The sequence below is a fragment of the Nilaparvata lugens genome, chromosome 5, assembly GCF_014356525.2.
Source record: "Nilaparvata lugens isolate BPH chromosome 5, ASM1435652v1, whole genome shotgun sequence".
NCBI classification, from domain to species: Eukaryota; Metazoa; Arthropoda; class Insecta; order Hemiptera; family Delphacidae; genus Nilaparvata; species Nilaparvata lugens.
The window spans coordinates 44,348,419-44,374,384 of NC_052508.1; the positions used below are offsets into that span (position 1 = coordinate 44,348,419).

At 34.4% G+C, this 25,966-nt stretch overlaps 2 protein-coding genes across 3 annotated transcripts; both read right to left on the reverse strand.

Moving 5' to 3' along the window:
• Positions 1-649: 649 nt before the first annotated feature.
• Positions 650-16,471, reverse strand: LOC111052330. Of its 2 annotated transcripts, none has more exons than XM_039428415.1 (6): positions 16,255-16,471; positions 6,058-6,327; positions 5,207-5,371; positions 4,641-4,817; positions 2,593-2,746; positions 650-1,055 (listed from the first exon to the last, which is right to left on the reverse strand). In XM_039428415.1, the coding sequence occupies exons 2-5, from the start codon at positions 6,178-6,180 to the stop codon at positions 2,741-2,743; spliced, it is 471 nt and encodes a 156-aa protein (XP_039284349.1). In that variant the 5' UTR covers positions 6,181-6,327; positions 16,255-16,471; the 3' UTR covers positions 650-1,055; positions 2,593-2,740. The 2 variants fall into 2 exon arrangements, with proteins under 2 accessions (XP_039284349.1, XP_039284348.1); XM_039428414.1 differs by having other exon boundaries at positions 650-1,058.
• Positions 16,472-21,621: 5,150 nt separating this feature from the next.
• On the reverse strand, positions 21,622-24,936 carry LOC120351381. The gene is made up of 3 exons (XM_039428416.1): positions 24,816-24,936; positions 23,897-24,033; positions 21,622-21,814 (listed from the first exon to the last, which is right to left on the reverse strand). The coding sequence occupies exons 1-3, from the start codon at positions 24,931-24,933 to the stop codon at positions 21,713-21,715; spliced, it is 357 nt and encodes a 118-aa protein (XP_039284350.1). The 5' UTR covers positions 24,934-24,936; the 3' UTR covers positions 21,622-21,712.
• Between the last annotated feature and the right edge of the window lie 1,030 nt (positions 24,937-25,966).

Sequence of the window (25,966 nt, forward strand, 5' to 3'; positions counted from 1 at the left end):
TCATTCGAATTCATTCATTTATACACCAACTCAAAGTATGATTACTATTTACAAATGATGCATAATAACTGTTCATACTGTGTTACTTATAACCCTATACAGTAAACTGAAGAAGAAATCAGGGGAAAGCATTTGAGAACAAAACCTTTCACAGGAGAGTCATTGAGGGATGAGACGATGAGGCGGTCTATGAAATATCGTATATAACTGAAGAGTAGGTTTTATTTCTACTCTTTCCTTATTTCTCAAGTTATATTGAAAAATAATTCAAATTTTTCTTCATTATATGCTAAGAATTTGACAATAGTATCAAATTCTACTATTCTTCTGTAGGCTAATTCTACTGTAGCCTACTACTACTGTACTAATTGATCGAACGAAGAATTCAAATTTAATAATTTGAGACGTGACTTTTTTTGGACATGTTCATAATGTTTACCATCAAAATTTGTGAGTAGAAAAGTGCTGTGCTAAGACTGTTTCTGTCTCCAGCATAATTGCATGATAAGTCATTATATGAATGAACTAATAAATAATAAAAGTTTCACCATTGAAAAGGTGATGAGACCGTTAATACAAAGCTGTTCTAGATAATAAGAATCACATTGAAAGCCATTGGGATAATTCATTCAGTAATAGTCATAAACAGTGCAAATAAGTTTTATTCAATCACATATTTGGTATTTATAGAATAATCTTATTCAATCCATTTCTGGACAATGTATTGTATTTGAAATCCAATCTATTTTTCTTTCCCTTTGATTACAATAAATACTTTATCTGCCTCCTTGGGCACTTTTTTCGGGGCTTTTTTAAAAGGTCTCATCACTTCATAGGTGTAAGCGTCCTCGTAGTAAGCAATTCTAGTCAATGCCCAATGTGTTTTCAATGGCTTCTCGTTCTTAGAGAAGTTCATCGTGGAATACTGTGCTTGTTCTTCCGTTAAGACATTGAATGTGTTCATTCTGGCGCCTCCCAATTCCCCAGTATCAAGTTCTTGACTTCCAACCGATGTTCCGAGAGGTAGAACAGAGAAGTCACCACTCCCCACATGTCTACTAAATCAACAATGAAAATGAACTGTGATCAAATCTTACAAAAATAAATTCTTTTTTTTTAATAATTGAATTGTTAAATTACAATTAACTTTCTGTGTCAAGAATTTCAGTATGATTATACATTTGAAAATAATATTCATTTTATAATTGACGAGCAGGTGTAACCCGTGCTCCGCAAGGGTCTGAGAGAAAAACACGAATAGATTGGATAGTTCTTTAGCTCCATGCTGGAAACTAAAAGTATTTTCCTATCAAATTCAGTTGAAAACAATAGAAAAATTATTGTAGAGAATAAAATAGTTATTCATTATTCTTATGAAATAACAAGGATATAAGATATTATCTCCATTGCAGTTGTAAACTCTCGGCTAAAAGTTACTAGGATTGAACGTTTCAATTTACCCGCAACCTTTCATTCACAAGTCCGACATGCTAGCATTGGCTCCACGATTTCACTCGGTTGAAGATCTGTTGATTGGGCTTTTATCTTTACTTAACGTAAACTTTAAATCATGAATTTTATAAATCTTTCTCAACTATTGGAATAAAATCGATTGATCAATGAAAATGGAATAAGCCTATAACGAGCATCCTCGTTAAATGCATAATATCTTTATGCAAAAACCCGTCCTCAATAGAAGTATTTACTAAAAATGGATTTTTTTAATTCAAAACCTTAATATTCTGTACCTACAACTACCGTAATTAATGCTTCGATTGAAATCGGGAATTTAATCAATCTTTGTACCAAAAGCAATCTTGGTCTGGCCAGAGAATTCGAATTGTAGCGCCAGAATGCCAGACTGCAGTTCTGCCAATAGCAGGCTTGTGTTTGCACCAACGCAGACCGTCCTGCTGCTTTGGCCTTCTCGATGTCCTTGTCTAGTCTGTCTTGTTTCGTTAGCCCGTCTTGTTGCAAGACCAAAATTGTGTTTGTCATGTAATTTCGATCGGAAATTTCTTGTAAATAATTGTTTGAGTGTCGTGTGTGTGAATTATGAATATAACAGCGTAAATAGAATTGAATTAAATTAATTTGAATCGGATTTGAATTTATAAAGAATCCAGTTTGAGCTTTGTTCAAAACACAGTGCATAGCCTGCAAGTTGAACGCGAAAAGGCAGCCCGGAAGCCAGAACCTGTCTTTTCCCAGATTTTGTTCCACCCTGAATCTGACCAAAACACCTAATAAAGGCTTCGAAGGGCAAGTAGTCAAGATTGGAATAAATCTGGTGAGTTTTTGCTCTTTTTTTATTGTTCATTAATGCAGAGTTTAACTGTACAAATAACCTGGCTCAAATTGAAGATTAAATTTTACCCCTTGTTTGTATTTGATTATTTAAATAGTAAATTACAGTCTCTGGTAGCTCTAGCCTGAGCTTTGTTCAGAACAAATCTATATCATCATCATCAATCATCATCATCAATCATCACCATCATCATCAATCATCATTATTAATAAATGGAATAGCCCACATCACAAATAATTAATTTTGATCTAGAAAACTTTTACGAAAACAAAGAAACTTCTTACTTATTGGGAGAAGTTGCAAATTTAACTTGCCGTGAATGCATTGCTTTGACGTTTTGTTCGTCAAATTTATTGGAATTTTCCCCATCCTGCTGCAGGATTCTGTGAAAAGCTCCAAATCCACCTTCCACTTCAACCAAAGCATCGGCAATCAATACTGGAAACATCAGAATTCAACCACTATTGGAAATGTCATCAACTTTTGAATTTTGTTGGGTTGATGCAGTCAAAAAGTCTTATTTGAAACTGTAGGAATATCATCACAATGCTTTCTTGAATGAGATCAAGCATACGGTAGTAATGAAAAACAACCTATCATTCCTACATCAAAACTAAAACTAGAGACCCCCTGGGTTGAAGAACTCGCTCATGAACTGTTGTATTGATTTCTGAGATCCGCAACTTGTAATTATACAGAGTTGGTGTGAATTATTATGGAAACAGCTGAGTATATCTTTTACAAGTATGATTACTAGGTTCCAAGGGAATCATATTCCAATTGAAAAAAAAATTCTGTCGCTTCAAAACTTTTGTCCGCCGTCTTGGATCCGTCATATGGATGCAACTCCATTTCGAATTTAGCTTCATTTTGAATCCAACTTCATTTTATCAAATGAGAAGGTGGTCATGTGATACGTATGATTTCGATACAGAGTTTCAAAGGAGAATGGCGAGACCCGCACATCGATATCTCAAACCGTTTCAGTGATCTCAACATTTGATGGTACAAATAAGTTATACAAAATGAAATAATCAAACAATGAGTACGGTACCTATACATTGAATAATCTAGTGTAAGTGAACACTAATTAAAGCCTCTACTCACATTTAAACACTGAACAAAAAAAAAGTGTCATAGCAACTGCTATCACAAGTAGTATTAATTACGTGTATGTTACAGACAGACAGAAGTTAACAGAAGCTAGTTAACAGAAACTTATGAATTAATGTTGTGTATCATTTAGCTGAAATCATGTGACGGCGCATAAAGTCTGTCTGTCTGACAGTCTGTGTGACAACTGCCAAATAATAACATTAGCTTCTTTAATTGAATGGAAAAATTAAAGAATTAGCAAGCAAATAATTCCAGCTGACTGATATAAATGTTAAATTAAAACACATTTTTTTCTTATAAACTTCAATGTTATCTTTATATATCCTGAAAAAGGTCGAAGGAGTGAGTCACTTTTGTTGTCCAACGAACTTCACCTGTGAAAAGGTTCGAAGAATTCGTGTTCAAAATTTGAAGCTGTTTTGAAGCTGAAAACGACTTTGGGCTCTAGTTAGTCAAAAGTGAAAACTTCGCTAACGCTCGTTCAATAAAATATTCTCATAATAGAGACGATATACAGCCTTATAATATTATATTTATTTCATTGTTCAAAAATTAATTTACAAATTAATAATTTGCTATTTCCTTGACAGTATACCGGTACCGGTACTGAAATTCAAACAATAGTATAGGATTCATTTGTGATGCTTTTAGTTATGCGGTACAATTTGATTTGAAATCAATTGCTTCGAATCATATTTCTTGGCTAAACAACGCCCGATCCTGGTGTGGGAAAAGCTCCATAGAAATATTTCGTATTGCTGTGGATAAAGTGAAAATCGCCATGTTGATCGCCCACGTTCGTAGCGGACAATAAGAAGAGGAAGCATCAAATCATGACAATGACGCCGACTATAATATATGGTAGTTTTTAATACATCTATTTCAATGTGATGTACCGGTATAACAAGTCATACTACTTGTTGACAAATATTGATTAATTTTTCAGGTTTTTTCATAGAAAAACCTGCATTATCATTTAACATTTCAATTTCTTGATCATCCATATTCATGAACTTCAATATTCCAACAAGTTTTAACACTTGATTGACTACATATTATGAATGAAAGTAGAAAATATTTTCAAAATATTTTAGGGAACAAGTGACTCAAACTACTAATATTCTTTGAAGAATTTTGCCCAATGACTTTGGAAAATTACAGCGATTCTAAATAAGAGAAGAGGTTACTCAATGTGGATGTAGTACTACGAACCTACCATTTCTCCCAAACTGCTTCCATCCTTGGTAATTGGTTTTAAGCTGAAATCTTTCGATTGATGTGGTGGAGTCACATTAGATAACAGATAATAGGTGTCACTTATGAGAGGTTTCACTGGTAGGCCTATTTGATCATTCATTATATACTCTCCAGTTACTTTGCTTGTGTTGTATACCTTTGAAAAAATCAAAAACTGAATTTTAGTGCGGGAGAAGGCTTTATGACTGTACAATCCAACAAATTCAGTGAATATCAATAAAAATCATAAACATTTAGAGACTTGATTTAGGCTGCCTAATTAATCTTCATCTTCATCCTCATTTTTATTCACACAGTATAGCCTACTTGAGTAGAATCTGTTATTACACCATAAATACCAAATATCCAATATCAAAATTTAATATTATTAGAATGAATTACAGCATAGTCTTTCCCAATATAAGGAATTATCGTACCTAATTCAACAACAATATGACAAGCTCATATTGAATTCGATTGAAAACCAACAGGCAGAAAATAATCATGTAACAGGAATTTTATATATCAAAATGAGGATCTGCTTACATCATGTGAATTCTCTTTTAAATTTTCCTCAGCCCTTGATGACCTAAATTTTCCGACCAATTCAGATATTGAACCATTATCTCCACACTGAACTAGTTTTCTATTTTCAGAACATAATTTTATTTCGTTTTTGGACAAATTCAAGTTATCAACTTCAGAACTATCCTGTGAATGTTAAAATAAAAAAGATGAGAGGTGATTGGTAAATAAACTATTTGAATGAATAAATGAGTGAAGTGACTAGAGATTATTTTTCCTTCAAATGAGGATAAATTTACGTATGAATAGTATCGTATTTTTATTTTTTATGAGGTAAGGTACTTTATTATGTAATAATCATTCAGTAATGTATTTGATGCATTCATTTCATCTAATGTGCTACCTTGAGAGAAACATAATAATTCAGGCCTATTTAAATTTATAGACCAGGATTTCTGACAAAAAAGCATTCATGCACATTGTTTGATACCTATAATTAATAAGTAGAGTGTATTATGTTGATAAATAAACTATTCGAGCAGATAATTGTTGAATTAGCAGTTGATCATCTAAATCAAGTTCAATTTATTATTATTATCAATAGACGAGGTTTGATGTAATTTATAAATTTAATTTATTCTACTCAAATTTATTTGAGGTACGGTATTCAATTATCAAATAACAGCGGAATGAGATACACGGTATCGTACATAACATTAAACGTATTCTTTCCTGAAATTCTTCTTCATACAAAGAAATACATTACATCCCAAAAAAACAAATACAATATTGTTTATAATTTTTGATTACTGTTAGACTGATAGACATTTTGATTCTCTATTATCTATACTGGAACTCAAAAAACCACTAACCTTGCTAAAGTTTGAAATTCTACAAGCAACTTTTTCAGGTAGACTTCCCATTAGCTCTTCGATGGCTTGAACAAACTTCAAATCATTTCTATTGTCAGTGGACAAAATAGTTTCCGATTCCATTATAAGATTAGTTTTTCCAATTTGAATTGATAAACGGTTTATTCTCTCGAAATAAACGGAACACCAATAATACAGAAATTAAGGTGTACGTCTATTGATTGACAAATAATTTTTCTGGCTCTTTATTTAGGCCGTATAAGTTACATGCTAGGAATAAAAAAAGTATAGTAGAATTAACATTTCAAAATAATAATTATAATCATAATAATAATAATAATAATATAATAATAATAATAATAATAATAATGTTAGATGGGTTGATGATAATGCTACATTCAGCCTCAACCCTTCAAGACTGTTGGAGGGACAAAAACCTGTAGAAGCAAACAATGCACTACCTGTTGTAGAGGAGATTGAAGCTTGCTGGGGGTCAATCTATGAGGTTCAGCCTCTGCTAAATAAGGAGACTCCTGCCTTGGGGGCCTTTGCTGACATGTGCAGATCCATACGGAATGAGAGGGAAGATTGTGCACCAGTAACTGAGGAGGAGGTGAGAGGAGTGATTAGAGGCTTAAGGAACTTCGCCTCACCAGGCCCTGATGATATTAGTGGGTACTGGTGGAAACATCTGCCTTGTACCCATCGTCACTTGGCACGGATATTCACCAATTATTTGTGTGAATATCACCCCATCCCAGGTTGGCTGGTGGAAGGAAGAACGATCCTCCTACCCAAAAAGGGTGATTTGTCCAACCCAGGCAATTATAGACCAATCACCTGCCTGAATGTCTGCTACAAGATCCTTACAAGGATCATAAGTGATCGAATATTGCAGCACATTCAGCCAGTATGGCAGCAGTGTTTTGAGCAGGGGGGCAGTAAAAGGAACATGGCGGGCTGCAAAGAAAATTTGATTGCTGATAGATGCATCATGCAAGATTCAGGTCAATATAAACGTAACCTGTCCATGGCCTGGATTGATTACAGGAAGGCATTTGATACCACATCACACCAGCTAATAGTGCACTTATTACAATGCCTTTCTGTGCCTCCAAGCATAGTGAGATGCCTGGAAGATCTGTTTGCCCTGTGGAAAACCACAGGTTTCAGAGCAGAGAATGGTGTCAACTAGAGTGGTAACTTATAGGAGAGGTGTCTTCCAAGGAGATTCATTGAGCCCTCTCCTATTCTGAATTTCACTGCTGCCATTGTCTGCTGCCCTGAAGAAAACAAAGGGCTATTGCTGTGGCACACCAGGAAACAGGATCCATAGAGTGAGTCACCTTTTCTATATGGATGACTTGAAGATTTATGCAGCTAGCAAATCTGACCTCAAGTTGGCTGTAGGTGTGGTGCAGCGATATTCAAATGATATTGGCATGTCTTTTGGGTTGGACAAGTGTGCAGTAACTCATCTCCTGAAAGGAAGGTTACAGGGCCTGGTGCAGGAAATGGAGCTTATCGATGGAAGCATAATAAGAGCCCTGAGAGCTGGAGAGTCATACCAGTATCTGGGATTTGATCAGAATCAAGCTCAGGATACTGTAAAAATGAAGATGGCTCTCTGCAGTGAGTATAAGAGGAGACTCAGGAGGCTCTGGTCATCTGAGTTATCTGGTAAGAATAAAGTTGAAGCCACCAACATGCTCGCTGTGCCGGTTCTCACCTACTCTTTTGGAGTGGTTAAGTGGAATCGGAATGAGCTCCAGGACCTGGACAGGGAAACCCGAAAAAGGATGCACATGGAGTGAAGTTTACATCCCCGCTCTTCTGTTGCCCGAATATACCTGCCAAGGCATGAAGGGGGCAGAGGTCTACTTGGTTTGGAGAATCTGCACAACAGGGTGGCCTTACAGTTTGCCTGCAGCATACAAAGATGCTCTGATCCCCTTATGCAGCTGGTTCATGACCATGAAGTTGCAGGGGTTGGGGCCTTCCTATATAAGGCAGCACAGCATGCGGCAGATACCCTTGGTCTCGATTTTCGTTCTGATCGGGAGGAGGAGCATGAGCCTAATCAGCTCAGGGCTAGAATAAAGACTGCTGAGTCCAGACTCCTGTGGCAGCAACATAAGGACAAGTCCTTGCATGGTGTTTTCTACAGGCATGTTGAGGAGCAAGGCTTGTCCAAGCCACTGACTTTTGCTTTTCTGAAGTCAGCAGCCCTGAAATCTGAGACTGAGGGTTTCATACTGGCATGTCAAGATGGTGTCATCAACACATTGTCATACCGCAGCAGAGTAATGCACATGGATGTTGCTGATAACAGTTGCAGGGTGTGTCATAGAGCACCAGAGACGATCATGCACATCCTGTCTTCTTGTTCTGTGCATGCAACTGGAGGCTACATCCATCGACATAATGCTGCTCTGCGAGTGCTCTATTACCATCTTAGACACTCATATGGTATCGACAAAACACCAGTGCTGCCTTATGCCCCAGGGGAGATTGAATCTGTTGTGGGGAATGAGAGGTGCCGAATTTATTGGAATTACTCATTCTCTAACACCAGGCTTTTAAGAGCCACAAAGCCTGATGTTGTCCTCTTTGACATCACTTCGAAGACAATGTATGTCATTGAGTTTTCAGCACCAGCTGAGGGTAACATTGTCACCAAAGAGGAGGAAAAACAGACGAAATACCATGACCTACTAATGGAGCTGTGCAGGCTAAACCCAGGCTACTCTGTGAGAATGGTGGTGTTGATTGTAGGTGTACTGGGAGGCATGAGACCTTCATTTTTGGCCAACCTTAGAACGATTCCAGCCTGTGAGAGACCTGCTGCTGTGCTTGCAGGTCAGATGCAGAAGGCTGTCATTCTTGGTTCATTACGTCTACTCAGAGCAAACGATTTAATGGTAACGGACCCAGTATGATTGTTTACCACATGGACATGTGGAGCAGTCACTCTGGAAAAATCGCTTGTCACTCTTCCTTGGGGGTCGGAGCCCAGGGAAAGGGTGGTCAAGCAAAACCTCAAACAGGGAAAATAATAATAATAATAATAATAAATCATTTTATTTGTACACAGTATAACCATACAAATGAGTTGAATATAACAAAATTCTAACAATGACTAAATTAAACCACATGAACAAAATGTTTGGCAATAGATCAAACTAATAACAAGAGCCAATTATAAGTTTGTAGGCCTATAGTGTACAACCACGAACAATGAAAGTACTCACATCACAATCAATAAACAATATTACTATGAATTGCTAACATTCAGCAAGCTGACATTAGAAGGTACAGGGTAATTCCTCATCAATAAATTGAATAGATTCAACACATTCAAATAACTCAGTAACTTAAATACATTAAATGACATTTCAAAATAGATGAGTACTTAATTTAAATATTGTATTAATATAATTATATTATCACAATTTGTAATTCTTTATAATAGCCTAATTATTTGAAAATCATTTGAAATAGGAAAAAATTCTGTATCAAATTGTTAATGTTATAATAGATTAATTAGAGTCTTAGCCAAATGTACCTAGAATACATCTATTCTAGGTAGGTACCTTGGTCTCAGCAGTAGTTCAAAATAGAAGTTGAAGTAGTATTAAAGACATTATAAATACATACGATGAATTAAAACCAAATGAATATAAATTAAATTAATATCGGTGTAACTCTAGGTACAGTGTCATAATAATAATTTTCATCAATTTTTTCATTAGGTTCGATTTAGCATTTTATTGTGATCAGAAAATCACAAAAATGAACTTAAACGGTGGTTTATTGTTTTCAAAATAAACGAAGTTCAAAGCAGCACAATTTTGCATGCATTTAACCTACACCGTGTCTGATAGGTCGATACTGTGCATAGTTATTGATGTACTGATCTGATCCCTAACCCCTTCCAATATATAATTGCCATTTAAGCAAAAACCTAACCTCCTAACCTACCCTTTTACCTTTTACTCTTTTAAACATACCTAAACCTGAACCCCAACCCCTTCCAGCATATTGCAATCCCATACCAAAAACCTAACCCCCTAACCTACCCTTTTACCTTTGAAACACTAATAAGCATAACTCAACCGGATCCCTAACCGGCGTAATTCTAGGTCCAGAGGTATATGAAAAGAATGGTGCATAATTAGAGATGTGTGAAAAGTCTTGAACGAAAAGTGAGGTTAGTAAAAATAAATTATTATTTTCTAAATTCATGATGATTGCATGGCCGCCAATTAATTTTTGTTTGTGATAAAAAATATATATATATAAACAGGATACACACAACACGGAAAGATTAAAAACTTACATTTAACCGAGAATTTACGGGAGCTGGGCCCCCTTTGTCAATCAACCAGGAAGTCACTTCCTTTCCGTTTCAAATGTAAGTTTTTAATCTATCCGTGTTGTGCATATCCTGTTTATATTTATATTATAAAACTTTAAAGTGTTTTCTGTATATATATATATATTTGTTTCAGAAGTAGTGTCGAGAATTTTAGGGTATTGTACCTGGATGCTAGGAGACTACAAATGTCATATTTGAAGTGTCCAAAACTCAGCGGTTATCCTTATAGCTGCCATTTTGTTTTTTTCACTTAAAACTTTTTATCTCAAGAACGAAATGTTGTATTGATCTGAAATTTGGCATGAATATTTATGCTATAAAGACTCAACTATAAAAAATAAAAAAAAAATTTTTCGTTGAAATTTTTCAAAATGACGGCCATTTTAACTTTTTGATGGCGAATATCTCGAAAACCGTCCATTTTACAGAAAATTTACAAGAGACAAAAAAGTTAGCAAATTTTTTCACAATTCCAATGATACCTAATTTATTAAGATTGGTCGAAGAATAACAAAGAAATTAATTTTTTTCGTACTGCATGCATGACCACTTTTCACCATTTAAAGATCAATATTATTTTTTTTATAATTTCATGAAAACCGTTCTTATTACAGAAATATACAAGAATAACTTTCCTCCAAATTTTATTTTACATTGAAAAATATTAATTTCACTCAAATCGGTTCACTGATACTAATGCAGCAATTGCTCAAAATGCCGTCCTTCAACTTACACAGTCTGCACCTTTCAATCATGGACCGTCGAACTGCTATAAAAGCATTTTCATAATCTTGAATGGCACCTGCTGCAGCAACCACTCTTGCCACAAGGTCTTCTTCGTTTTCTACTGGCGTGCTGTAAACAAGGTCTTTCATATGGCCCCAGAAAAAAAATCTAAAGGGTTGAGGTCAGGTGAACGTGCAGGCCACGGTACTGGTCAACCCCGCCCAATCCACCGCTGACGATAGGTCATGTTCAGAAAGTCCGTAACAACATTTCCGAAATGAGCAGGGGCACCATCATGTTGAAACCAAATATTATATCTGTTTGCAAGAGGCACATCTTCCAAAAGTTCTGGTAGTATGTCTCTTAAAAAAGTAATGTACGTGGGAGAATTCAGACGATTAGGAAGAATGTATGGTCCAATCACGCGATTACCTAAGATACCCGCCCAAACATTCAGCGAAAATCTATGCTGATAACCACGCACTTTGACCTCATGAGGATTGTCTAAGGCCCAGACGTGACTGTTGCGAGAGTTGAAGATTCCTTCTCTTGTAAAGCTGGACTCATCGGTAAATAACACATTTTCTAGAAAATTTGGTTGGATAATGTCTTGCTGAAGAAACCAACGGGCACAGTTTACTCTTGGCTCATAGTCGCGTTCAACCAATGAGTGAACTTTTTGAAAGCGGAAGGGGTGAAGTCTTTCCTTGTTTAGTACACGCCACACAGAAGAAGCACTTGAATTGATTTGCTTTGCAACTGCTCTCGTACTCGTTCTAGGATTGAAATCGAATTTCTGCAATACTTCCTCTTCAAAAGCAACATTTCGAACTGCTCGAGGCCTACCAGCAATTACCCTGTTCCGTTCAAATGAACCAACTTCTCTCAGCCGATTGTGAGTTCTTGTGAACACCTTGTCGGAAGGGAGACGGCGGTTTGGAAATGCAGCTGCATACATTCTTCTTGCTTCGGTCGCATTGCCAAGAGCTGCTCCATACATGAAGTGAATATCGGTGTACTCCAGCGAACTAAATTCCATTACAATAATTAAATATTTGTGTAGAAGCAACGTAAGAAAATATTGAAACTGGAAATTTAAGATAGAAATAAGACCTAGGAAACGTGAGACTAAGAAATAGGAAGCACTACATCTACTGGTTCTTTACTTTTAATGAAACAACAATACTTTTACAAGACAAACATTATCATCTGAAAACCATTGTAAAATCATCTGTTTGCCCATATGGAGCCATACCGAGTTTCAAAGCTTCATCTTAAATACATCTGGAATTAAAAAATTAATATTGATCTTTAAATGGTGAAAAGTGGTCATGCATGCAGTACGAAAAAAATTAATTTCTCTGTTATTCTTCGACCAATCTTAATAAATTAGGTATCATTGGAATCGTGAAAAAATTTGCTAACTTTTTTGTCTCTTGTAAATTTTCTGTAAAATGGACGGTTTTCGAGATATTCGCCATCAAAAATTTAAAATGGCCGCCATTTTGAAAAATTTCAACGAAAAATTTTTTTTTATTTTTTATAGTTGAGTCTTTATAGCATAAATATTCATGCCAAATTTCAGATCAATACAACATTTCGTTCTTGAGATAAAAATTTTTAAGTGAAAAAAACAAAATGGCAGCTATAAGGATAACCGCTGAGTTTTGGACACTTCAAATATGACATTTGTAGTCTCCTAGCATCCAGGTACAATACCCTAAAATTCTCGACACTACATCTGAAACACCCTGTATATATATATATATTGTTTCAGAAGTAGTGTCGAGAATTTTAGGGTATTGTACCTGGATGCTAGGAGACTACAAATGTCATATTTGAAGTGTCCAAAACTCAGCGGTTATCCTTATAGCTGCCATTTTGTTTTTTTCACTTAAAAATTTTTATCTCAAGAACGAAATGTTGTATTGATCTGAAATTTGGCATGAATATTTATGCTATAAAGACTCAACTATAAAAAATAAAAAAAAATTTTTCGTTGAAATTTTTCAAAATGGCGGCCATTTTAACTTTTTGATGGCGAATATCTCGAAAACCGTCCATTTTACAGAAAATTTACAAGAGACAAAAAAGTTAGCAAATTTTTTCACAATTCCAATGATACCTAATTTATTAAGATTGGTCGAAGAATAACAGAGAAATTAATTTTTTTCGTACTGCATGCATGACCACTTTTCACCATTTAAAGATCAATATTATTTTTTTTTTATAATTTCATGAAAACCGTTCTTATTACAGAAATATACAAGAATAACTTTCCTCCAAATTTTATTTTACATTGAAAAATATTAATTTCACTCAAATCGGTTCACTGATACTAACTAATGCAGCAATTGCTCAAAATGCCGTCCTTCAACTTACACAGTCTGCACCTTTCAATCATGGACCGTCGAACTGCTATAAAAGCATTTTCATAATCTTGAATGGCACCTGCTGCAGCAACCACTCTTGCCACAAGGTCTTCTTCGTTTTCTACTGGCGTGCTGTAAACAAGGTCTTTCATATGGCCCCAGAAAAAAATCTAAAGGGTTGAGGTCAGGTGAACGTGCGGGCCACGGTACTGGTCAACCCCGCCCAATCCACCGCTGACGATAGGTCATGTTCAGAAAGTCCGTAACAACATTTCCGAAATGAGCAGGGGCACCATCATGTTGAAACCAAATATTATATCTGTTTGCAAGAGGCACATCTTCCAAAAGTTCTGGTAGTATGTCTCTTAAAAAAGTAATGTACGTGGGAGAATTCAGACGATTAGGAAGAATGTATGGTCCAATCACGCGATTACCTAAGATACCCGCCCAAACATTCAGCGAAAATCTATGCTGATAACCACGCACTTTGACCTCATGAGGATTGTCTAAGGCCCAGACGTGACTGTTGCGAGAGTTGAAGATTCCTTCTCTTGTAAAGCTGGACTCATCGGTAAATAACACATTTTCTAGAAAATTTGGTTGGATAATGTCTTGCTGAAGAAACCAACGGGCACAGTTTACTCTTGGCTCATAGTCGCGTTCAACCAATGAGTGAACTTTTTGAAAGCGGAAGGGGTGAAGTCTTTCCTTGTTTAGTACACGCCACACAGAAGAAGCACTTGAATTGATTTGCTTTGCAACTGCTCTCGTACTCGTTCTAGGATTGAAATCGAATTTCTGCAATACTTCCTCTTCAAAAGCAACATTTCGAACTGCTCGAGGCCTACCAGCAATTACCCTGTTCCGTTCAAATGAACCAACTTCTCTCAGCCGATTGTGAGTTCTTGTGAACACCTTGTCGGAAGGGAGACGGCGGTTTGGAAATGCAGCTGCATACATTCTTCTTGCTTCGGTCGCATTGCCAAGAGCTGCTCCATACATGAAGTGAATATCGGTGTACTCCAGCGAACTAAATTCCATTACAATAATTAAATATTTGTGTAGAAGCAACGTAAGAAAATATTGAAACTGGAAATTTAAGATAGAAATAAGACCTAGGAAACGTGAGACTAAGAAATAGGAAGCACTACATCTACTGGTTCTTTACTTTTAATGAAACAACAATACTTTTACAAGACAAACATTATCATCTGAAAACCATTGTAAAATCATCTGTTTGCCCATATGGAGCCATACCGAGTTTCAAAGCTTCATCTTAAATACATCTGGAATTAAAAAATTAATATTGATCTTTAAATGGTGAAAAGTGGTCATGCATGCAGTACGAAAAAAATTAATTTCTCTGTTATTCTTCGACCAATCTTAATAAATTAGGTATCATTGGAATCGTGAAAAAATTTGCTAACTTTTTTGTCTCTTGTAAATTTTCTGTAAAATGGACGGTTTTCGAGATATTCGCCATCAAAAATTTAAAATGGCCGCCATTTTGAAAAATTTCAACGAAAAATTTTTTTTTATTTTTTATAGTTGAGTCTTTATAGCATAAATATTCATGCCAAATTTCAGATCAATACAACATTTCGTTCTTGAGATAAAAATTTTTAAGTGAAAAAAACAAAATGGCAGCTATAAGGATAACCGCTGAGTTTTGGACACTTCAAATATGACATTTGTAGTCTCCTAGCATCCAGGTACAATACCCTAAAATTCTCGACACTACATCTGAAACACCCTGTATATATATATAATCGATTCCAATAAAAAAATTGATTACATAGATATAAAAAGGCATTAGACCTGGATTTTAGTTTAATATCGTACATCTGTAATGTAGCTTTTGTAATGTAGTTTTTTGACATGAATTTTCACAATCTGAGAGTAGCCTACCGTACCCATTGTTTAAAAATTAGAAGTGTTGACGACGGTGAAAAGTCATAACAAGTTAAATTGGAATGAAAAATGTATGCCTCTTGGCAGTCGGTTATCTATACATCTACAATCTACAGCAAACAATTGGGCCCGGCTCCACCCCTCTGTTTTGAGGCACCATTCTCCAGGATTGGTACAGTGAGTAACTATTCCCATATATTATTATTCATCGATCTTATTGAAGGCAAATCCTGTATTATTATTTTTTTATTATTACATACTATAATTATACCTACCTATACTGTTATTTTAAATTGTCCTTAATATTTAATTTTAGTTTTCATAGTCTATTCGTTTTAAGTTTCAAATTCAATTAAATAGATTACAGTATTCACATTATTTAGTACCGTACACCAAAATATTATCTGTTTTGTTTATTATTCTTTTTAATTATAGTTCCTTTCTCATGAGTTATAAATAAGTTAGATCAATTCAACCTCTTGCAAGCCAAGCGATTCCCCCATTATGAATAATTGTTACCATATAGTAATGAATTAGTTGACTTTTACAACTTATCACTCCTATGAATTACATCAATTAATCATTAATTCCCACAACCTAACAATACCCCATACGATTAACCCTATTGCACATTAAAATAAAAATACAACTTTGCTATGTAACTTATTATAGGAATGCATGGAGAGATGTTTTATGTGTTTACTTGGTTTTTGACCTTTAAAAATGTATACCTTAATTTTGTAAACTCATCAAATTGATAAAGGAAATTAGAATCATCATAAATTTAACAAAAACAGTTAGCTTACTCACTTTCTAAATCTTGAACAATCTGCTTCTTCTATTAAGTTTTAATCCACACTGCAATTTCTTAATTTCAACTTGAATCATATTCAAGGAAACAAAAACATTCCGTTTATAACCCTTCTAAGTCTACTGTACTTAAACTCATACACTATTCTAGAAGTGTGCTTATGACTGAAAAGTTATAAGAGAAAATTTGACTCACAGATGTACCTTATGTTTGCTTTAAGCACGTATTTTCAAGACCTCCTAATCATAATATACAACATCTGTATTTCAGACCCATAAATAAAATTTATTTACTAGAATATAATAATTCAATATACAATATACAGTCCTTTCCATATATTTTTATGATACCACTATGAAAAATCTGGTGTGGTGCACTCACACAACTTCCTTTGCAGTTATGAAAATTGATCACCTGACGCTAGTGTTCCCGCGCATCTCAAGATTAGTCTACTATTCAAAAATCTGAGCCAGCTGGTGACAGGACAATAACGCTGCAGACACATGAAGTCTGCTATCTCTTCATAGTGAATGATTCAATAGAATCAACAGTTGCCAACAGTTTGCAATTTAATAATCTTATTTTATCGAACTTCAAGCTTATTTTCAATTTTAGGTGGAAATGTTACTGAACATTAATTGTAGAGATTTTTACCCTCAATCTTTTCCACTTGAAATTTTTTGTTCAAATTGTATCTGAAGCCTGATAATTGAGAATCTAAAATCAAACTTTGCATAGATGGAGCGGAGCTCTTGGAATTTTTACAGATATGGGACTTGTGACAGTTGATAGAGCTTATCAGTGACTTTTTCAGGTATAAATTTGATCAAAATCGTTGGAGCCGCTATCGAGAAAATCGCGAAAAACCCTGTTCTTGACAACATTTTAGCCACCATCTTGAATCGCATTTGATCGAAATTGTTCGTGTCGGATCCTTATAGTGTAAGGACTTTAATTTTCAAATTTCAAGTCATTCCGTTAATTGGGAGATGAGATATCGTGTACACAGACGCACACACACACACACACACACACACACACACACACACACACACACACACACACACACACACACACACACACACACACACACACACACACACACACACACACACACACACACACACACACACACACACACACACACACACACACACACCCAAAAATCATGTTTTTGGACTCAGGGGACCTTGAAACGTATAGAAAACTTGAAATTGGGGTACCTTAATTTTTTTCGGAAAGCAATACTTTCCTTACCTATTGTAATAGGGCAAGGAAAGTAAAAATGCTCAAAGTTATATTTTTTCAATAAAAAAAAGAAATAAAATATCATATAACCCATTTACCGATTACCAGTGAATTAATAAGAAAATATAATATTGAACACAGTAGATAAATTAATAAATATCAAATATTGTCATCAAATTCACTGAACCCAGATAACGACAAGTTTATACAGCCAATATCATAATGTAACATCATACAATATAGGTATACATCAGAAGATAGGTACAAGTAACACAATACCTACTTAACAGAACAAGTCAAATACTGGCCTATGCGGATGATGTGGTGCTGATAGCAAGGAATCACGATAAGTTGAAAGAGATTTTCAGCACAATGAAAGAGAAAGCAAGAGTGCTGGGTCTGGAAATTAATATTGGAAAGACTAAGTATATGAGAATGTCTGCAAATGAAAGAAGAAGGCACGTAGACAACTTGATACTATCAGATGATTGCATCATTGAAGGTGTCAGCGAGTTTAAGTATGTTGGAGTTACACTGACAGCCGACAATAAGACTAGCCAAAAACTTTTTAGCAGAATTATGATGGGCAATCGAGCGTATTTTGCAAATCAAAGGATTTTTAAGAGTAGAATAGTATCAAGAGCAACTAAAGTGAAAATGTACAAGACGTTAGTCCGACCGGTTGTGACATATATGGAGCAGAGACATGGACATTGCTGAGCAGGGATGAAAGAGCACTGAAGTCATTCGAGAGAAAGATGTATCGAAGGATCTGGGGACCACTATGTGATGGAGGGGTTTGGAGAACCAGACATAACAGCGAAATCGATGAGGCTATAGGGGAAGGAAATATTGTAAGATTTATTAAGGCAAGAAGGATGGAATGGCTTGGACATGTGGTGAGAATGAATATGGAAAGGACACAACTTAGACTGCTGCATGGACGAATGATGGGGACGAGAAAGAGAGGAAGACCAAGAACGAGATGGATAAATGATGTGATAGGTGATCTGCGTGTGCTGGGCGTATCCAACAACTGGCGGCAAAGATCCCAGAGAGACGATTGGAGGCATTGTGTTGAGGAGACCAAGGTCCACCCAGGACTGTAGAGCCAACTAAAGTAAAGTAAGTAACATCATATAATATAGGCTATCAGAGTCGAAAGAGACATTTCACGTCAATCAACATTAAAAATATTTTGTCAATAACATGTAAAGTGAAATAAATACATCAGACATTCATAAAAACACTATAGGTGTATGAATACAGACGAGACTTACAACCTCTACATAAATTAAATGATTAAACGAAATGTGCATTCTCAAGGAACTCATATAATATAGCCTACTATGAAAAGAATTTAACATAATGAGCCAATTCAATAATGTACTTTTAAATTCATTTTCAGTCTCCAGATCCTATACATTATGTAGTTTATTATACACTTTCATCCCAATAGTATCGTAGCTTTCAGCTGTTTTAGATAGACGATGATATATATTATGAGGGGCGTCGTGGCAAAGTCAGCAATCTCCAATTATTTCACTTTATGAATTTTTTATGCTATATTGAACTATTAATGGCGCTCTTTTCAATGATAAAATCAGTTCTTGTCGAAGACAGCAATTTCCTGTAGAAAACCGAGTTGAAAAACTCTTATTCATTTCAAAGTCAGCAATATCCACTGTACCGTTTGCTTCAGAAACAATAATCTCCACAGCGACCAATGGAAGTAGAGTATTCAGTTATATATGACCATTTTTGTAGGTTATGTAGCTCTACTGTGATCTCCAAAGACTCCAAGTAGTTGCATTTGTAACGTAAACGTCGTAAAAACACTATTTAAAGAGAAAGTTAAAAGATTTTGGATGAATATTGTTTTCAATTAATTATGGATCGTAAACATAATATTCATTATAATTGAAATTTTTCAACCAAATAATTATAAATGAATATTGCAATACTGTGGAAAAGAAAAATGTAGGGATGTAAAGAACTTGTTGATAGAACATTTTGGTGAAAATTGGGAAGAAGTAAGAGAACTTGATTATTTTTCAAATTTATTTGGTCGTAATAATAATGTTGTTAGGGAAGAACAAGATTCTGATGTTGAGTACGAAGGAACTGTAGAAATTCCAGAGTTTTCAGTTTAATTTCTATCAACTATTATGATGCCCCTATTATTTTTTACTATTTCTTTTATTGACTTTTTCTTATCAGCTAATTTTGAACTTGAAATGTACATATTTGAAAGAAAAAATAAATATATTATTGGACTAGAACGTGGTCTCTGCATTTTGTATAACCTTTCTTAATCATGCATGAATAATAATTTATTATATTGTGTTATTTATAGACTCAGAAAGGCTTTTCTGTAATTTCATTTTTTTTTTTTTTTTTTGAAACTAACATATTTGTTCAAAGACAACAAACTCCATAAATACATGTCAAACTCAACAATCTCCTACATATTTTTGCTTATTACAGACTTTGTGATCAATCTAGGACCTTGAGCATGTATATTAAATGATCTTATGGTATCATCTTAATTATCTCATGAAAATTTCATGAAAGTAATGGTATATGTGCCAGGTACAGTTTTTTGAGATTTCCCAGCAAAATACTTTAGTGGAGATTGCTGACTTTGCCGCGACACCCCTCATATTGGTAGTACGTCTATTCTATTACAATTTCTCGTTTTATGAGAATGTCTATCAAGTCTCAGATTTAATTTGGAAGAGCTTCTCCCAATATGTAATAAAACTATGTATATAACAATTCAGTATTCTAAGTTCAATAGAAAGAGGTTTGGCATGTGCTAATCTATGAGAACTCGTTTATATTCTGACCACCCTTTTTGCAATAATAAAACTCTTTCAGTACCTATGCCTACTATCACCCCATGGTAGTATGCCATAGGTAGCAATACTCTAAAAGAAAGCAAAATATGATGATCTCAAATAGTGCTCAGCGACTTGAGATTTCAATTGCTTAATCAAATATATATTTCTAGACAGCTTAGAAGACATATAATTGATATGAACCTCCCATGTAAAAGGTTTTTGTCAACAAATATACCTAAAAAAATTACGGTATTATTTCTGACCCATTAGCATTTTCTAAGCCTTCCCTAAAAGTGAAAAACATGGTTTGAGTTTTGATTTTATTTAGTGCAAAACCTTTAGCTTCATACCATGCCGCTGCATACTTCATTGTGAAGTCAGTGAGAGCTTTGAGATTCTGTAGATCTGAACAATTGTTATTATGAAAGGTGGTTTCATCAGAGTACAGTATTGAGTAGCCTTCAAAAACTGAAGATAGATCGTTTATCATTAGCACAAATAACAAAGGTCCCAGAATTTGGACTGTGGAACTCCAAATTTCACAGAAGCTATTTGTGATTTCATGCTTCTCATACATATACCACTTGCTTGCGGCCTATCAGGTAGATTTTGAAATAATTTGAGACCAGCATTATATTACACAATAGAAATTCAATTCAGGCAGCAGGAGCAAGTGACCGACACAATCAAAAGCTTCGCGCAGGTCACAGAAGGTCGTTTGAGCAAATTCTTTTTTTTTTAAAGGATTTTAAGATACCATGGGACAATTTTTTTCCATCAATTGTGCAAAATTTTCAACGACTCTACAGAGCTACGACGAACTGTAACATCCAAAATTGTAGAATTGCAACTCTGCATTGAGGAATCAAATATTAAGAGGAAAGAATATTCAATATAAACCTTGATTGAAATTGAAATGATGAAAATAGGAAAAAATATATGGCTGTGATGAATTCAGGCCTTTTGAATGTAGGCTATTTGGATATTCAGCCCAGTACTGGTATCATGTCATCTCTATACTACACCACACATTAAGATTAAGGAGAACATTTGAGTTATGAGGTCGCTCCAATCGCAATACAGAACCAAAGTGCAAACTCTCTGTAGAGAAGTAACTCAAAAATAAATTTAAGATTTAAAAACAGATTGGATATCAAAAGCTGCTTATAAGTAGATATTGTAGCTGCTTATAAGTCAAATGAAGGCTGAAACTGTTTGGTCAATTGAATATAATTGCTATCCAAATCATCGATAGAATTCCAATGAAACACTCGATGGTGGTTTTGTTATTTATTTATTAAAAATACATAAATATTGAAACACAGATATATACATAATTTTCAGGTAGAAGGTAAAGATAATCCTCTCAGGCAAAACTGGTGTCCTTGAATGTAATAACTGGAGCCGAATGGTAGCCTGTCCTTCTGGCTGGTGACATTTTCCTCTTGCTCAGAGCAATCAGCATTTCCTAATAAAAAGTTTTCTCAGATTTTTTCCGATCATTACTTTTTGAGATAAGAGTGTCCAAGCTGCGTTTACACTGTGTAACTTTGTTATAAAACATTGGTTATATAACAACTTTAACAAAAATGTTATAAATTCATTTAACTTGTTACATGAAACTTCGTGTTTTCAAACATAATTTCGTGTTTTATAACAAGTTTTTCTTTTCCCGCACGAAGTCGGTAAAGATCAAGGAAAAAGTATAACTTTTTGTTACATGTTACATGTGTTATAAGAAGGTTTTACTACTTATAACATGTTACAAGTTATAGAATAGAGTTGAAATAGGTGGTGGGGGAAGTAGCTGAATCATCAGCTACTTACAGGCGCGGATCCAGGACCCTGGCCAGTGGGGGGTGGTCGTCCAAGGAACCCCCCACCTGGAAATTGTTGAGGTTTTTAATCGAAAACAGCATTTGAGAGCTTTATTTGTTGAAATTGATTAGATTTTGAACTTGTTTATTTAAATGCCAAAGTCATGATACTTATTTATGCAACTACAGTACTTTAAATATACATTGGTTCTTGCATTTTATATTGTAGTTCTGATTGTTTGGGTACATAAATTTCCTTGTGCTAGATACAGAGTGACCCAAAGACCTTGTATTTTCTGTTCATTTTCCAGTTTTAAGTTATTTCCGCCAAATCCTGTAATCGATCAGAAAAATTTGCTCCCGCCTTCTATTTAGATTATGAAATTCCTAATAAAATGAGATTATTCGGAACTTTCTATCCTCAATGAGTACTGAGTTACAATTTTTCAAAAATAAGTAAAATTGGAGAAAGAATAATTTTGATGAATTTTAGTTTTTAATCTACAATATCTTCCATTTAAATGTATAATTCAAGATTCCTCTGAGCGTAGTTTTGTGCTCTACAGGCTCTATCTTATATAGATTTCCAGGTAAACCTGACAACAATGATCCTTGTATTTTGGAAAACACCTAAATTTTAGCTTCATTCATCATCAGCAACTCCATTGTCATCACATTCAGATTTCGCACCATGATATAAGTTCATTAGATCATTTTCTATGAGAATCACCCGTTATATGCTCTCAATTTAGTGGAGAGGCGCGTATAAGTAAGTACACCTCAAGAATCAAAATTTCAAACACTCATAACTCTTGACACAATGATCAGATCACATTGTACCACAGCTCATTCTTCTCAGCATGTCAAGGCAGTTCCAAATCACGCATTATAAGTGAAATTCGAGAAATAGAAAATTCATCCTTGAGTGTACTTTAATCAGTATTTCAAATCACAAAAAATGACCAATTTCCATATTCAAAGCTGCATATTGTGAAATACTTCGGATTAAATTTCAAAATGTGGAAAAGTATTTCCTCTTTCCACTACAATGAAGAATACTCTCGATTCCAATATTATTAGACAGTTACAACCGATTTTAAAAATGGCGATTCCAGTTTTTCATTTTTTCGAGATTTTTCTGTTAATCAAGAGTCTGATACACCTTAGAAACTCATGATTGATTCCAAATTGTAGATAATTCATCCTCTACGAGCTCATAATTGCCTAAAATTCATCTTGAATCACTGTTCCCTATCATAGCACTTATATAACACACATAACACTATCATAGCATTAGCCTAGACCGTTAATTTATGAGAAAAGTATCTTCGATTTCTTGATTTCTTTATGATCGAATCTTATACATTACGATTATATTCTTCCGTCTGCAGCATCTAAAATAGAAGAAAAGATTCAAATTCAATTCTAAAATTCAAGATCAAGTCTTTTTCATAATAGTGGGTTACCGAGATACATAGCTCTGATTTGTCATTTATTTTTCTTTCTTTCTTTCTCGCCAATTTTCAAGGTTCAAATTGTAATATTAAATTTTACTATTATAAGATTTTACTCTTGAATGTTGCATCATTGTTGGAACATGTTGTGTCTTTGAATAGAAAACTAGATGAGTACTTAAATTTGTTGCTACATCAGAAAAACGTTTAGTAGCAATGGAAGAATACATCTAAATTAAATGATGAAGAATCATTCATTATCAATCCATTTCAGCTCACTTGACTGTGGTGACCGGAGCATGATTTGACAGCTCTCAAGTGCAGTTGACTCAGTAAGTGTGCATCAGTTCTTTCAAAAGCATGAGATACTAAATCATTTCCAGTTTGTCTCAGGAGATCTGGCGTCTCACTCAGTCCTAGAAATTTGAAAGATGGTGTAAATTTTTTAGATAAATGGAAAAAAATGGAATACAATGATAGATTGTTCTGTCAATCAATTCTTTAATGAAATAAGAGTTACTTAAAAATGAGCGAATCAATTGTGACAAGTTACACAGAAATAAATTTCAGAACAAAAAATAGAAGAGTTAATGTATTGAATACAGTAAATGAGATTAAACCTTCGAAATAACATTCATTGTTCGAGAGACAGTTTGAAACATGTAATCTGCGATTTTCCAGTTTGATTTTCATTGGTCTTTCACATTCAATTCCTATCTTCATTTATTTTATTATATCTCTCCTTTTAAATAAGTACATATATTTCGAATCATGATAGAAAATTATAATTTTTTCACATTAGATTGAATCATTGAACATACTTTAATCAGATAGGTACCATACATGACTTAATTGTTGCGTTCACTCGATATGCATTACATGATTTACATTTCAAAAACAATGTATTACGAATATCATATTCCATATCATATGATACAAATATATTTCCTCAATATGATACAAAAATGTAATATCATAAGAATGTAATATACAGGGAGAAACTACGTTCACTTGACATAATAAATTCATCAATTTTACTCATTATCAATGAATAATAGGCCAATGTGAGATAGTAGGCCTATAATATGTAACATTATTTTACAAACATAATGATACCGCAGAATGATTAATGATACCTGCTATACCGACATGATACGTGCAAATAATGAGCATTTTCAAATTATTTGAGAAGACTCACTTTTAGAGCTTTGAATAGATTGATTAGACTCTCGTAGGCGAGCCTTACTCCTCTCAATCTCTTCACCTATCAACCAATGTGTGAGCATCTGCCCTTTACCCTGCAATAATTCAATCATTCAAAAATGAACAATTCGTTGATATGAAATGAACATACAATAAATGTGATAGAAATGTGAAACAGTGATGCGATTAAAAATCATTTTATTTATTCAAATGACAAACATGAAGATAAACTTCCAAAGTTTGAGCAAACCTTTGATTGCTCTTATGGAGTACAGTGCTGCCAGATTCAACTGAAGCCAGATTAGCTTGTAAGCTAATCGTATAAGAGTAGAGCGAGAAAAAAAGAGCGAAGGTCATTTTGATAAATCATAACATAAAAACGGCAACCGTGTACTCCTATTCTCGTAAAAATAGCATTGGCCATAAATCACCGTGTTGCAAGCTGAGGTTTGCACGGACTATAGTAGTACTGTATGTTTTGAATTCATTACCCTCAACCTCATCAGTTTTTCAATTCAAACTGAGAGAATTTCCAGAACATTTGTTGAAAATAGCTGAAATTTGCTCAATCCTAAGCATGAAAGGAAATATAAATTTCATCCAAACTGTAGTAACACATGGTAGGCTAATACGTGTACAATAATAATGCTAAAATGGCTAAAATGCAATAATAATAATAGGTCCACATTCTAATAATTCTCCAGTGAGATATTGATCATTCTATCTTCTATGCTATTGAATTCAAATAGACTACGTACTATGATTAAAAATTTGATTCCCATAGAATAAGCGTAGCTACTCTCCTAATTTTTAAAGTTTGTCACTTTCCCATTTTTTATTGAAAATATTCAGGAATGATGTAATTTCCCACTCCCAATGGTGTCACACTTCAACGCTAATGAGAGGCTGATAATCAATTTTCTCACTCACAATGGTGTAATTTTCCCACTCCTAATTATTCTTAGAATATGTCACTTTCCTAATTTGAAAAAAATCAGGAATGATGTAATTTCCCACTCCCAATGGTGTCACACTTCAACACTAATGAGAGGCTGATAACTGGTTATTTTCTAAAATATATTGTCAATGGAGGACACTCAGTAGATTAAGGATTGTTGTTTTCTTAAAATGTGGAAGCACCATGAA

Coding starts and splice junctions, on each gene's coding strand:
- LOC120351381 (XM_039428416.1), bottom strand. CDS start 24,933: ATGATTGAATTATTGCAGGGTAAAGGGCAGATGCTCACACATTGGTTG. Junction 24,034..24,815: donor ATCTATTCAAAGCTCTAAAA/GTGAGTCTTCTC, acceptor TCAAATTTCTAG/GACTGAGTGAGACGCCAGAT. Junction 21,815..23,896: donor GCTCCGGTCACCACAGTCAA/GTGAGCTGAAAT, acceptor ACTTTTTATTAG/GAAATGCTGATTGCTCTGAG.
- LOC111052330 (XM_039428415.1), bottom strand. CDS start 6,180: ATGGAATCGGAAACTATTTTGTCCACTGACAATAGAAATGATTTGAAG. Junction 5,372..6,057: donor GAATTTCAAACTTTAGCAAG/GTTAGTGGTTTT, acceptor TAACATTCACAG/GATAGTTCTGAAGTTGATAA. Junction 4,818..5,206: donor TAAAAGAGAATTCACATGAT/GTAAGCAGATCC, acceptor ATTTTTTCAAAG/GTATACAACACAAGCAAAGT.